This window comes from Tribolium madens, unplaced genomic scaffold (assembly GCF_015345945.1).
Source record: "Tribolium madens isolate multiple individuals breed KSU strain unplaced genomic scaffold, Tmad_KSU_1.1 Scaffold_91;HRSCAF=231;Tcas5.2_LG7, whole genome shotgun sequence".
NCBI classification, from domain to species: Eukaryota; Metazoa; Arthropoda; class Insecta; order Coleoptera; family Tenebrionidae; genus Tribolium; species Tribolium madens.
In genome coordinates, this window is record NW_025401063.1 from 19,395,081 (window position 1) to 19,410,534 (window position 15,454).

At 34.9% G+C, this 15,454-nt stretch overlaps 2 protein-coding genes across 2 annotated transcripts in view; both read right to left on the reverse strand.

The window, feature by feature from the left end:
* The window catches only part of LOC123010913 (DNA helicase MCM8-like), a 14,844-nt gene extending 12,513 nt beyond the window's left edge, over positions 1 to 2,331 (reverse strand). The window contains exon 1 of the mRNA XM_044408100.1: positions 1,969 to 2,331. The gene's annotated coding sequence lies outside the window, so the exon portion shown is untranslated. The remainder of the gene's footprint in view (positions 1 to 1,968) is intronic.
* Positions 2,332 to 10,630: 8,299 nt separating this feature from the next.
* LOC123010878 (stromal membrane-associated protein 1) lies at positions 10,631 to 12,609 on the reverse strand. Its single transcript, XM_044408048.1, has 2 exons — positions 12,412 to 12,609; positions 10,631 to 12,176 (listed from the first exon to the last, which is right to left on the reverse strand). Exons 1-2 carry the CDS (start codon positions 12,527 to 12,529, stop codon positions 11,101 to 11,103), a joined length of 1,194 nt encoding a protein of 397 aa, XP_044263983.1. The 5' UTR covers positions 12,530 to 12,609; the 3' UTR covers positions 10,631 to 11,100.
* Positions 12,610 to 15,454: the final 2,845 nt, after the last annotated feature.

Consider the following 15,454-nt stretch of genomic DNA (forward strand, 5'->3'; position numbering starts at 1 on the left):
GTACATATATGCATGATTTTTCTTCAACTCAATTTTGCCATTTACCAGATTGGCAAATTTAATCCTTTTTGATCGTATACGGTTTCTTCTGGGGTGACATTTCTTGATGTAACTGGACATTTAATTTCCACAAGTGCAGAGTCGTCTTCTAAAACTAAAAATTATTAGACCAACTTCTTTTGTTTTCAGTAAGGTAACTTTTTCAAAAGCAGTAACTGCTTTGCTCTCACTGCATTGACCATACCTGGTATTTGCATTTCCACAAAAAGTTCCATAAAGAAGATTCTCTATTATTTTTTTGTGGAGGTGGTTTTCCTTAATTTAAAAACACGTCCAAAATTTGACGCTGTAATTCTGATTTTCCTTTTTTCTGAAACTCTTTTCTCAACAAATCGAACTTACTTTCTTCTAGGTCCTCTAAATTGCCACCGCATAAATCGCAATTCAAATCAGGCCCAGCAGTTTTTTTATTTTTTCCATAGCTTCGTTTCTGCAATCTTTCTTTGATTTTTTGGATTTTCTTACAGTATTTGGAAGTATATTTGCCTATACCCCTTGATAAAATCCGTTTCTGAATTTCGTTGTGATAACTTCCATGTTTCGAATTCAAAGAAACTGCTGTGGCTTCACAACGTAATTTATAGCTTCCGCACAATATTGATGCACATCCGGTGATTGCCAAATACATGCCAAACACCATTGGTAATATTTTCTTGCAACTTAGTCACTCTTTCACTGAATGAACTGGAGTTATCTTTTGTCCAATGAGCAATAGCAGAAGTAACAGCGGTACGTAGTTTTTCAATTTTAGCACCTAAAATTTTTCTTTGTTCAATGTCAAAAGCAGTATTATTTTTCAAATCATTTAATTTTGTAACGTAATTCCTGATTACGTGATTTCGGCATTCTAGTTTTTCAATGTGAAACTGGGGACCATACGGTGCAGATTCTAGAAGATTTCTGTAAACACTACTAGCCCCGTCTCCAATTAATTTTCCACATATCAATCCGTACATCTCAAATGATTTGCGAAATCCTTCCAAAATCACATCAGCTTCAATGGCAGTGGATTGTCCCTTATAATTTTTGAAACACAAATGATTGAACTGTGAAGTTTGTTTTCCCGACACTCTCTCTATCGCATGTTGTGCAATACTTATTTCTCACTCCTAAAAACAAAATTTGGCAGTCTGCAATCGAGCAAAACTCCACTGACGTCACCATATAGCCATATTACCATATTACCAGGCAACCTGTGGCGGGTTATTGAGTTTTTTACAACTTTTTGAACCTACCTTTATTTTGGGCGAGCGGTGGCCCACCAAACAGAGCGATTAAATTTCTTTGAACGTAGGACCTCAGCCAACCCGTGAGATCAATCAATTTCAGGAGAGTAAGGTGCAGTCAATTAAAAATACATTTAATTATTAAACTAATGTATTTGGAATAAAATAACAAATGGTGATTATGGTACGTTTTTCATACAAAGATCTGATTAAATTAGTAATTTTACACTAACTATGGACTTTAACGAAATTAGGAAAAACAATCAAAAGGTATTTATTATTCAATTCGGAAAAACATTGTAATTGCTGTATCAGGCTTATTTGGTATCGTATGACATTTCTGGTTTTCATTTGTCAACTTAACACTCCAATAAGAAACAAACGATAAATGAAACTAATATCTTAAACCTAACTTGGGGTTTGTGAATTGTAACCAGAGACCAAATCTCTGTCGTCATTGCTTTGACTCATGAACCTATCCGTCTTTCAACACGCTTATATTTCAAGTTCATCCCGGCCCAAGCGCTTTAGCTTAGCAAAACATTACTTAAATAATTAGGAAATTTTGATAACGGTTTCGGTTGACATTTCGTTCGAAAATCCACAATAAAATCCTAATATGGTACGGCATAGTAAGTCGGAGCAACGTGAACAGTCAAAGTAAAAATAAATCAAAACTTACAGCTCATGACTATGCAATAGAACAATCAAGCTGTTTTGGGCTGATAGCTTCTGGCCTCAGATGGTGGCACAGGATGTTTTGGCAGCTTCTTCTTCAATTGACACAACTAGTCTGATTCGACTAGAGGACTGATTTTTGACTGATCCCCTAGCGATATTCGCGCTTCCTTTTTATAGGGCGAATAACACGTCATCTCTTGCGATGGGTTCTCTCCAGTGCACAGGGCAAGGACAGTCTAGCGCGAATATTTAGTGAATCATAAGAATCATAAAACGCACTTAAGATTTTAAGTCTTCCGCGAAAAACTCGTCGCCTGCTCTAATTGTGTTTACGTTATGAATTCCGAAGAGTCTGTGTTATTGACCGCAATTTAATTTCATAGGTTTGGTCTCTTTACAATATCAAAGACTTTAAGTCTTTAAAAAGAACATCAAGGGCTTTTTAGCCCATCACAAACCTTCTTACTTTTTTATTTTTCATAAATCTTGAATAAACTTGACTGTCTTTATCCCGGCCCGCCAACTTTGTAAAATCTGTTTTCTGTTTTGAAATTTTTTTCAGTAGATAAGTATTGTCATTTTTCACGGACCATCTCTTGGGTGGTGATAAAGGGCATCCAACTAAGTTAAAACTTCCCATGACAAAAAATTGTTTGAGCCTTTTTTCACGAGATATACAGGCTTATTCATAAATATGAAGCAATATTTGAACCTTAAAAATGACCTATAAAATGATGTTAATTTAAATAATAACTCGTGTCCTATCTCTACTGATAAGAATTTTACAGCCCTCGGAATGTGGATATGGAAATTGGATTTTTTTGTAATAACTTTGGAACTATTTGACCAACTATTATAAAATTTGGAACATTTCCTTGTGACACATACCTTTTAACTGGTAAACTCGAAAACCGGATACATCCACTCAATTTCCGGTTCCAGCAGTTGCAGGTCACATTTTCTGTGTTTTTCCATTTTTTTGCTCTCTTAACACCAATTTTTTATTGCCCAAATAGATAGAGTAATCAATTCCGAATAAAAAACGCATAAACTTTAATACCCCTAAAATGGACCGTTTCAAAGATATTTTAATTTAAACTGAGGACTGCACAACACTGAAACCAAAAAGTAGGGATTTTGATATTTAATATATAATATTTGGTCAAATAGTTCCAAAGTTATTACAAAAAAATCAAATTTCCATACCCACATTCCGAGGGCTGTAAAATTCTTATCAGTAGAGATAGGACACAAGTTATTATTTAAATTAACATCATTTTATAGGTCATTTTTGAGGTTCAAATATTGCTTCATATTTATGAATAACCCCCTGTATAGCTCTTCAAAGATTAGATTTTGGATTAAGTTTTTGGCCGTTCCGATTATGTAATCTTAAAATTTAGTCAGCGGAAACGGCAGATCTTGTAAGACTGAACAGCAGATACCTGTTGAAAAAAATCACCAATTTGTGTCTTTTGGTGTAAAAATCATTTAACAAACCACCTAGCAAAAACAACAAAAAATTAAATCTAACATCAGAGACAAAAAACTAAGAAGCCTACCTAAAAAATAAATGATAATATAAAAATTGACAGTTTTGTTTTTTCAAAGAAAAGCTTGAAACAAAAATCTGAATTCATTTTTATGCTTAGCTGAAAGTCTTCTATCGCCAATATTTTGGTCCGACATTTTTTAATTACCCTGTGTAAAGTCCCCTAAAAAACAATTAACAATTAAGACTTTAGTAGAATGTTGATAGTCACATGTACACAACTCAGTTTTTACATATTTACACCGATTGTAGGTACTCGCTTAATATCAAATTTAATAAAACACACTTTTTAATAACAAAATCTATAATCACACTATTTCGACTTCACAATTTGATGGCTCAACTCATTCTGCCCTAAACCCTACATGGCCTCTCCCATTTTTAGTCGGAATCGTCATCTAATCCCGACTGCTTTGTTTTTACCAAAATAAACATTAAATATGATCGGGTTCCGATTTCACTACGCTCCATATTATTCAAGGTTATTACAATCGAAATCGCTTACAGTCGGCCATGCGACCCTTGCTCTACGCCCTCGTAGAGCTTTATACATGGGTCTAACCCTAAAATACAATACCTGAAAGTTTAATGAAAAGCTGAAAGAACATAGAGCTACGTGAGCCAAAGGATGGTTACGTGAGCTCAATATGTTGGTTAATAAGACTGAAAATTAACGTAGAGCTGCGTAGGCGAAGCGTAGGCCTTTGTCAGCTCGCTCAGCACGTTGCTAATGAAAACTTGTACATGAACTCATAGGACTACCTTTGCCCAATCAGCACATTGCTAATTAACTTAAATCAGGACTACATCAGTCCAATCAGCACGTCGCTGCTTCACAATGACGGGCTACGTGCGCCCAATCATCAACACGTTGCTGATGAAAATCGTTAAAATACTTGGCTACGTCAGCCCAGGTAGCACGTTGCTACATTAAAATGGTAGGCTACTTGCGCCCAATCATCAGCACGTTGCCGATGAAAATCTTTAAAATACAGGGCTACGTCAGCCCAATTAGCACGTCGCTAATTTCAAATGATGGGCTACGTGCGCCCAATCATCAGCACGTTGCCAATGAAAATATTGGGCTACTTTAGCCTCTTCAGCACTTCGCTGATATTAGTTGTCGGGCCACTGAAACCCAACCAGATCAATCCTTTTGGATTGAAGACCATTAATACTTTCATCTTCTGATGATGCTGTAAAAGCATCGTCTGACATATCGTTCACATATGGTTTCAATTTGTCAACTGGACAAACACCACTGTAAAATTTTTGTGCACGTTGTGCGCCTGGTAGATCTTCTATGACATAACGATCGTGAGGAAGCACTTTCGTTATTACGTAGGGTCCTGAGTATTTTGGCAGCAACTTCTTGCTTTTGCCATCGTTTGATGGAAGGACTTTTCTGACTAACACTTGTCGGCCCACTTCATAATGTTTAGCAGGTCGTCGTTTTGAATCAAAATGTTTCTTTTGTCACTTCTGCTCTTTTACAGTGTTTTGAATACCTTCTGTTYGTAWCYGTTGTATATCTTGCTGTTTTTCATTTACAKCCAGATTGTTCAGCAAATAGGCATCATCTACACYACGTGGACAATAGCCCATYAGCATCTCATAAGGGCATTTTCCTGTAGTTTTATTCTTTGTTGCATTAATCCCAAAACGTATCTGGTTAATCTTTTCATCCCATTTGTTTTCTTGTTCTGACGAACAGCTTAATGCACCAAGGATGGTCCTGTTATATCGCTCCATTTGTCCATTTGCTCGTGTTGTTGCCGTAGCGTTTAGAATTACTTTAATTCCATAATCATGGCAAAATGTTTTAAACTTTTTGCTTGTGTAGCAGGTTCCCCGATCACACACTATTCTGTAAGGTACACCGAACGTTTCAACGATACCTTTCAGAAATAAGATCGCTGGTCCTGTTTTACAACTCGTTACTGCTTTCATAAAAATAAATTTAGAGAAAGCATCAATTGCTGTAATTAGGTGAGTGTTTCGTCGGACACTTTTCACAAAGGGTCCCAGATGATCTACATGCAAAGTGTGCATGGGCACCTGACCTTTGTCAATAATATGTAAAAATCCTGGTTGCTTTCCTGTTTGTTCTTTGTTGTAAGCACAAGGTAAGCAACAAGCAATGTATCTTTTAATGTATTTCTTCATATTCGCAAACCAATAATACTTTGAAACTGCTTCGAAAGTTTTGTCCAGTGCAAAATGTCCTTTCCGATCATGGTAGTACATAACAACTTCTCTTCTAGCAAACTTCGCTACTACCCATCTTTTTCCTTGAGGTGTAATCTTAAAAACTCTATWCTTGTGGAGGACATATTCTTTATGGATTTGCTGTTCTTCCTTATCTGTAGGCTCTTTAGACAACACTTCATGTAAAAATCGACATCTGTCATCTTTCAACTGGACTGACAATAACCAGTCATCTTCTTTAACATTCATTATCAAGATTTCTATTAAATCATCCGACGCTTTTTCCACAGGATTTCGGCTAAGAGCGTCAGCATGTGGCATTTTCATTCCCGAACGATATTCAACCGTGAAGTCAAACTCCTGGGTCACAAGCCACCAACGACCTATTCGTGGTATCAGATCTCTTTTGGTTAAAGTTGTTCGAATTGCATTACAATCAGTTACAACTTTAAATTGTATACCGATCAGATATATCCTAAATTTTTGAAGTGAGTTCACAACTGCTAAAGTTTCTAATTCGTAGGAATGATAACGTTGTTCTTCCTTACTTGTCTGACGACTAAAATATACAACAGGCTTTAATGTTTTATCTTTTTGTTGTTGTAATAAAATGCCCCCAACACCTAACTTTGATGCGTCCGTATGCACTTCAGTTAAGAGTGTAGAGTCGTAAATTGCTAAGACCGGTCGTGAAGTCAACTTCGTCCTCAGGGTTTGAAAAGCGTTTTCCTGAGATTCATCCCAATGGAAAGCAACATCAGCACGGGTCAAAGATGTAAGAGGAGCAGCAATTGTACTAAAACCTTTGATAAACTTCCGAAAATAACTACACAATCCAACAAACTGGCGAATTTGATGTATGTTCGTAGGTTTCGGAAAATGAGCCACCGCCTGAATTTTGCGATTTCCTGGTCGAATCACCCCTTCACTAATTTCGTGCCCCAAATACTCAATTGACAAAGAAAAGAATTTACATTTCTCTAAACGAAGTGTCAAGCCAGCAGACTGAAACAAGTCTAGTATTTGTGTCAACGTATCGAATCCTTTTTCGATTGTCTCTGCCGGAATCAAAATATCGTCCATATACGCCAGAGCTGTTGTAAATCGCAACGAACCTAACACTTGGTTCACTTTGCGTTGAAAAACTGCCGGTGCATTCACAAGTCCAAAAGGCATGCGAAGATACTCGTAGTGCCCATCTGGTGTAATAAAAGCCGTTTTGTTTATTGAATCTGCAGCCATAGGTATTTGGTGATAACCCATCTTCAGATCTAAACTTATAAAATACTTTGCTGCTTTAAGCCTGTCCAAAAGATCATCTATCCTTGGTAAAGGATAACGATCTTTTACGGTTTTTGAATTTAGTTTGCGGTAATCAACACACATTCGAACTTCACCCGTCTTCTTTTTAACTAAGATTATTGGGCTAGCGTAGGATGATTTTGATTCTCGAATGATATTGTTGTCGAGCAAATCTTGTACGGTTTCACGTACCTTAGCGCGTTCAGAAAAAGAAAGACGATAGGGTCGATACGTTATTGGCTCATCGTCAGTCAATGCAATTTTCATTTCAGTGTCTACTGCCCTCCCTAATTCATTTGTATTTGCAGCAAAACAATTACGATACTTATTCAAAAGATTAAGTAATCGTTGTTTGTGGTTTTCATCCAAATCGGAATCAATTTGATTTTGTATGTCATCTTTCGTGAAATACTTGTCTTCCGCTTCACTTATTACAGTAAAAACACTTACCGTCTCCTCAAGAGTGGTTCTGGAAGTGGACCAGGAGGTATCTTCTGTACATGGATGCCCTCTTGCTAATAGCTGCGAAGCTTTCAGCTGCAGGGTTTGTCCTGAATGGTTAAGAACAGGAATCACTCCTATTCCGCCAACAATTGAGATTACACAATGAGGAATTGTAAATTCATTATTGGGTTTGTTACGTTGTCCGTAAGTGACATAAATGTCCCCCTCGTACTGTTCTTGGCAACAAACACACACGGGTACTTCTTGGTCAACTGGTATATTCACATCCTCTTTTGAATAGAGGCTCAATTTGACAGGTGGTAAGTCATCAATTTGTGGTAACTGTATAAGGCTTGCATCAAAAATTCGGACTTCATTGTTGCGGACAACCAAGGCAACGTTTGCCTTGTTAATAAAAGTTTGTCTGATCATGACAGGAACTGCTTGAAGATGATCATCCACGACAGTGAGACCTCTGTTTCAAACAAGTCGACTTCTAGACGTGCCTTTATTTGGCCTTGAACTCTAGTCGAGCCACCCCCATAACCTTTAATTGTCAAATTAGATGGCTCCCAATCAAGATGCAAACGTTTTGCATCCGATTTACGTATAGTAACCACGCTACAACCAGTGTCAATATAACCCTGAAGTAGTTGACCATTTACTTTGCAGTTAACAAAGTAGCTGTCATCATTTTTCTCAACAGTTGAACACACCATGACCTTTTTGGAAGTTTGTTTTCTCGTACAGCCATCACTTTCATGTCCCAAACGATTACACAAGGTGCATACTTTACGTGGTTTGGGACAGTTTGATGCTAAATGTGTTCCGTCACCACAATTATAGCATCGAGCAATGTATCTTTTTTTTTTTTTGCTTTTCCTCTTTGCTGGAACTTGGACCTAGCCTTTGTTGCACAGAACGTCTCTGAGCTTGTAAGAATGGTACATGTTTTGATGAGGATTGATTTGCCAATGTGGACAAATATTCACGATACAAATCCTCTGGTGTTAAATACCTTCCCGCTCGTGCCCCAGTCTGAATTGTCAAATCGCGAATCCCATCGATTACACAAGAGACCGCGTTAGGTCCTGTAATGCCGCACGCTTGGAGAAGACCCATCTTTTCAAAGTAGTATTGGGTCCACGATTCGTCCAATTGCTTATTTCTATTTAAGAGTTTACGTAACGTACTAGCAAAATCTCGCTGATCGGGAAAAGTTTTAAGTATCAACTCTTTCCACTGTCCCCAGTTTAAATCATAGTTTGGTAGATTGTAATACCAAGTTTTGGCAAGTCCAGCAAGACGACTTTGCATATGGTAAATGATCGTCTTTTCATTCCACGAATTAATTTGAGCCAACTGATCAATCTTTTCTAGCCAACGTGAGGATGATAAATTTGGATCACCCGGACTAAATAGTGGAATACAGTCTGGTTTCACAATAAATTGGGAACTACTTCCCTGGCCTTGAACACCTCTTTCAGATAATAGTAATTCAACAAGTCGCTCCAGGTGTTCTATGCGAGTACTATCCGTGGACTGATTTGTTGAAATAATATCAGAATTGGGTACCTGTGTTGGTTGATTTTCGTTTATCACCCCAGCTCCTTGATGCCGTTCACTAGGTTCTGGAGTGATGACATCATCTCTCTGTAGAAGTTGTTTTCCGTTACTAATCGGTGAGTCATTTCTGGAGCGCGTATTCGAACGCGAAAGCGAACGCTGTTTCCGCGACCGACCTTCTCGGCGACGACGCTTTTCGTCAATTTCAGGAGTACGTGATCGAGACCGTACTCGGTGTCTTTCATTCACAAGTTTACGATTTTTACGTTTGTTCATCGTGAATCAATAATATTTGAACTTAACTTACACGTAACAATTAAATTAACTCGCACGTTGCGGTTTAAAACTTATCTTAAACTTAAGTCTCTGTACACTTGTTAATTTACACACAATACATTACGTGTGCCTTTCAACAGTATCTTCTCACACTTTTAAAATGTTTACTATTCACTACAAAATAGTTTTTGGCCCAATTGGCCACTTTGGCCACGTAGGCGACAAGACGCACAGGTCACCTATCCCATCGCTGCTCTGTAGGTACTCGCTTAATATCAAATTTAATAAAACACACTTTTTAATAACAAAATCTATATTCACACTATTTCGATTTCACAATTTGATGGCTCAACTCATTCTGCCCTAAACCCTACATGGCCTCTCCCATTTTTAGTCGGAATCGTCATCTAATCCCGACTGCTTTGTTTTTACCAAAATAAACATTAAATATGATCGGGTTCCGATTTCACTACGCTCCATATTATTCAAGGTTATTACAATCGAAATCGCTTACACGATAATGTAACAATTATCAACATTATTAACGTTATCTAACATCACTGCACGTGAAAAACAAAACATTGTCAATTAAAAAATTAATTATTTTGGTGTACCATCACAATCGTTTAAAAAAAGACCGCAGGGTGCAAAATCAATTTTAAATCAGTAGTTTAAATGCATTGGTAATGTACTTATCTTTTTTTAATAATATTAAAATAATAATATTTTTCTTCTTCAGCAGATCATTCTTTCGTTTTCTGTACCAACTTCTAATTCAAAACTTACTAGTATTAGAATAATACAAGTTGAAAAACTTAAATTTACCAGATTTTCAAATTTAACTTGTTAAAACATTTAAATTTCCTTAGATTCTGACTCACGTTGTTAATTTTCAACATATATTATAAATTTTGTTGAAACGGTATCCCTAATGTGGGTGAAAATTGTTAAAGTTAACTTATATTGTTACAAGATGCTAAAAGGACCTAAATAATTCTTGTTTTTGAAACATTTTTTGTGGTACCTATGTTTCAGAACTTGCTGTTTACAAATTTTAATTTTTCACATGGTTCTTTGCAAACTTGCTCAATAATAAAATCAATGTGTTGTGCTTACTTGTAAAATATTTTGCTTTAGAATGCTGAATATACTTAGTACAAAATTGAATTATAATAATAATCATTGCCTACACATAATAAATTACACAATTGGCACACTTTGTAATAATGCAATCTTCGCACCCAACGTTGAATTTCGAGAATAAAAATTCAACAAATAAGGAAATTACAAAAATAAAATAAATGAAATGAAAGACTTGCATTTTAAATGAATTTATTCGTATTCTTTTATGTATTGACATAAATTTACTTACAACATATATAAGCAATAAAAATGTTTATGTATTTCCAATTAAAAAAGTAGAATGTAATAATACATAATTTCGTGTCAAACTTACATAACATAAAACCTGCAACAGTCTTAGAGGTAGAGGAAAAAATGCAAAACGTTCGAAACATCTAACATTACAGGGTTTATACAATGCACTTAATAATTTTATTTAGAATAAATCCTCTCATGTAAAAATATTGCAACACCCAATAAAACGTTTTGTAGTTTTAATTTACAAATCAGATAAAACACCGTGGTGCTCTGTAATGTAACTCACATACCGAAAACATAATAAAAAAATAGACACTTTTCATAATATCACTAGAAACATATAATAGTGAGCAACAAAATAGGAGAAAAGAACTGAGATAAGTTAAATATTTATTAAGTTATTTTTCACGGCCATATATTAGTAGCCAGTGTGGGCGCGACATTAGCAGCAGGTGGATTATTTAAGCTCAAATTGCCGAACTGTTGTTGCAAACCGTTCTGATTTGCAAAAAACGGATTTGGCGTTTGCGCGGAATTTATACCGGGCTGGAATTGTCCAAACTGTCCCCCTGTGGGAAACTGATTATTGGGGAAATTACCGAATTGGCCCTTCTGGAACTGGTTAGTCGCAGGGAATTGTGTAACAGGGGCTGCCGGTACTTGGCCCTGAACAGGAAACTGCGACTGGGCCCCCCATTGGGGGAACTGTCCCACAGGTTGCTGCGGATACCCTCCGAAAGTTTGGAAATTCTGCGGCGGGTAATTCCCTTGGTAAGGCAACTGACTTTGGAACTGGCTAAAGTTATTTGTTGGTGTGCTACTATAAAGTGCTAAAATACTATCTTTCGTGAGTTTGACTTTCTCTTTTTCTGTTGGCGCGGTTTGGTTAAAGAAACTCTCTTCTTCGCTTTTCGCTGATTTGTCATCTTCTTTTTTTATTTCTGCAGTAGGAGCTGATAAGAAGCCGCTAAAACTGTCTTCTCCGTTTTGTAACCCTAACAGATCGTTTTCTTTCTTTGCTTCTGGGGTGTTTGTGACACGGCCTGGCTTGGGACTGGGGTTTTTAGGTTTGGGCAATTGGGGCACTTCCACGTTAGCTACGGGTTTCTTTTCAACGACGGTTTTCTTTTTTCTTTTCTGTTTTTCGATCTCCTCATCGATTTCTTTCTCCCAGTTGACTTTTGGCAAAGCTGGGGGCACCCATTCTCTGGCTATGTACTTTTTGTGTTCATATTTTGCTCTGATGAACGATTCAAGACTAGAATCGTTCTGTGGACGCCGAAAATTGTCAGGGAGGTTTGCCTCGTATACTGCTCTGGCACGGGAGTTCCCCATTTGTTGTAAGGAAACCACCTGTTCTGGGGTCCACGTGTCTAAATTGACTGACTTTACTTTTGAAATGTGGACCCCCAAATTTCGATGAATTCCGGCACATCGTATACATAGGAATACTCCAATATTCCAGGAAGCCCATCTCGGACCTAAAATAGTATCGATTATCACACAAAATATTATTCTCAATAAATGAAAAAAACCAGATGCCTTTATCTAGTTATTACATCTGAAGGCTATTAAAGATAATAAAAAGGCTGTGAAATTATTCATTGTAAATGAAAAAATATTTACGTGGGTGAAAAATGCCACGTCGTTCAGTAATATCAACAATCAACTGATTTAAATTAAATGTTTTATTAGATGAATATCAGAGAAGCATACCTTTTGAGTCGCAATCCACGCAATATTTGTTATCTTCATCCCGAAGAAGACCGTTTAGAACTGATTGACATTTGTCCTGCAACTGTTTTGTCTTGTCTTTTTCTGTCTTCGTACTCATTTTTATTAAATTTATTTATAAAAAAATCTATAATAACCGATTCGTAAATGACAACTGGGTGGTTGCCATTTACAAACGTCAGAAACGTCACTGAACTGTAAACGCATGCGCAAAACGCTAACTGTCAATTTAATTCGATTTTTTTTAAGGATGACGCGGTTTTTTTAAATAGGTAATAAAATAAAAAACAGTAATTAACGGACGAGTTTTTTATGAGAGCAATTACTATTAAATTGACAGGCTTGATATTTAGTTTTTTGAAACAACAGTTTAGGTATTTTGGTAATAAAATTGTTCATCTTTTTCCGTTGGAAGGTAGGTATTGATAAAAGAGCTTTTGCTTCGCAAAATACAGAGTGTCCCAGCAAGTTGAAAAAGTCCATTAGTGACCTTTAAGTGGTAAAATTTTAAAAAAATATGTATAGGACACTAATCTACTGCATCACCTAAAATTATTTTCTACCATACAGCATGTCTCAAAAATAAATTACAATACTAACTTGTGTTTTTTTTTAAATGAAACACCGTTTGTTTCTTCGCATTTTTGGCTGTAGCAGCCTTTTACAACAATGTTTTTACGTTAAACTTTTATTAGTCGGTTTCGCTTAGTTTTGTTAAAAGTTAAATAACTTAAAAAATTTAAATGGAACATCCTATTTTTTATTTTTGCATTTAATAGAATGATAAATTGTCTATCTAAAAAAATAAACTTTTAATGTCTAAAATTGATAAATAAAAAATATTTTACTTTCAATAATAATTGTAGCAATAATGCCTATCAATATCTGAGCATTGTTAAATAAAAAATAATGGATTCAGTTTAAGACAAGTGTGATTATTAAGTGATATTTCTTCCAAATTTTGTGCAACTGTGCACTTTTTGGCTACTGAAACAACTGTAAACACCTAAAAGTAAATAATTTTAGAAAGACAATTTAATAATCTTTTAAATGCAAAAACAATAATTTGGATCTACCATTTAAATTTTTTAAGTTATTGAACTTAAAACAAACGCCTTAATTTTTTTATCTTAGCAAATGCAACACACTAAAAAAATGTAACAACCTTATAGCTTGTACCTTCTTTTTTGTGGTAATAAAAAAATATTTCTAGATGTTTAAGTTTTTGTGTAATAAATTTTTTAAAAGTGCATGTTTTCGACAAAAAACCATCTTATTTTTAAAACTAAGCAAAATAAAAGTTTAGCTTAAAAACATTGTCATAAAAATCTACATACATCCAAAAGCGCTAAGAAATATATAGTGTTTCATTAAAAAAAAACAGTTTGTATTGTATAGTATATTAAAGAACAAGTTTTATAAGGGTTGATTTGGCGCACGAATCCCAAGTTAGAAAACGAGCCGTAGGCGAGTTTTCTATGGGATGAGTGCGCCAATGCCATTATAAAACGAGTATTTTATGCTATTTTTTCTAATTTGCGCCCCCTTTTTTCTTATTTTAATTAAAAAAATATATATTTTTGTCGCCTAGAGAATTTTGTGTTAGTTGGTATCGGTTGGTAACAGTCGACGCCCACCTGTTTTTTTGAGTCATTTCTGCCGTCTGTCATTAAAAATAAAAATTACAAATTATTAGTTATTAGTGTTACAACATAATAATAATAAATAAAATATGAGAAACATAATTTAGTTTGCACTCCGCCCGAAATTCGCGAAATTGCCGAAGCAACAATGCAAAATTTGTTACCAGACAAGTCAAAAGCGGCATCCAAAAACTAAATAACCCTAAATTCATTAAAGCACATTGTGCTTTTATAGATAGCTATAAACGACTCCTACTGGAGACGTTAATAAACGTATTATAAACGCAAATTAAAAAAACTTATTTTTGAAACAAGCTGTATAGATAAAAACAATTATAGACGATAGACTAGATTAGTTATCTATCAAAGTCCTATATAATTTTTATTCAATCCCCTATGGTAAAATTGAATTTTATCTACTTTTTTCTTCATGTTAAAATGAAATTTTATCGTCTAGATGATAAAAAAATACATCCATTGTTGTATATCGGCGGTTGTTGGTTGCTAACAATCTTTGACATTAGATTTCATTGTTGAATTTTACTTTCACATTTATAAATATCGACCAAGTTGTCTAATAACTATTTTTTTATTTTGATATGTTTTTTTAGTAAATATAGAAAAATCTAAGCACATTATTTTATGTAAAGATATTAGTGCAAAATAGTTTAATAACAACATTCATTATATTCAAAAAAAAACTATCCAAACTCGAAACTATACACATTTCGATTTAATTAGGTATAAGGAGAAAAGGTAGGTTAATAAAGCTCTATTTTAACTAGGTACATGTTTTATTAAATCGAACATTCTTTGCTTAAACTTAACTATAATGACAACAATTTTAGCAATAATATCCATTCTATAATATTTTTGGTTCATTTGGCTTGCACTCTTGTGCCAAAGATATGTAGGTACTTACCTAAACTACAAATCATAAAAAAATAATATAAATTTATCAACACCTAACATTACTCTTATGTAAGACCATGTCTAGTCTATTACACTCAACGTAAAATGTTTTTTTTTCTGAGGGTAAGGCGATTTAATTATTACTTAATTAGGATTTCCGTCCTTTGGTTAAATTAGGGAATATGTAATTGCAAAAGGTTCCTCTGGTTAAAAAAGTAAACGAATATGGTTTATGAATTTCGCACATATTGATTAAATTAATTTGTGATCCCATATTATAGTTTAAAAAAACAACAATTCAATTGTTTCTTCCTTCTGCTCATAGGTGCAATAAATGAAATCACAGTTTAATTTAATCTCGTATTTGTAATAAACGAACAGTTTGCGTTCTTCGTAAAACAAATATAAAATTTAAATTAAATAAACAATTCATGGATAACTATTGGAAGCCCATAACACGCATTTAATCG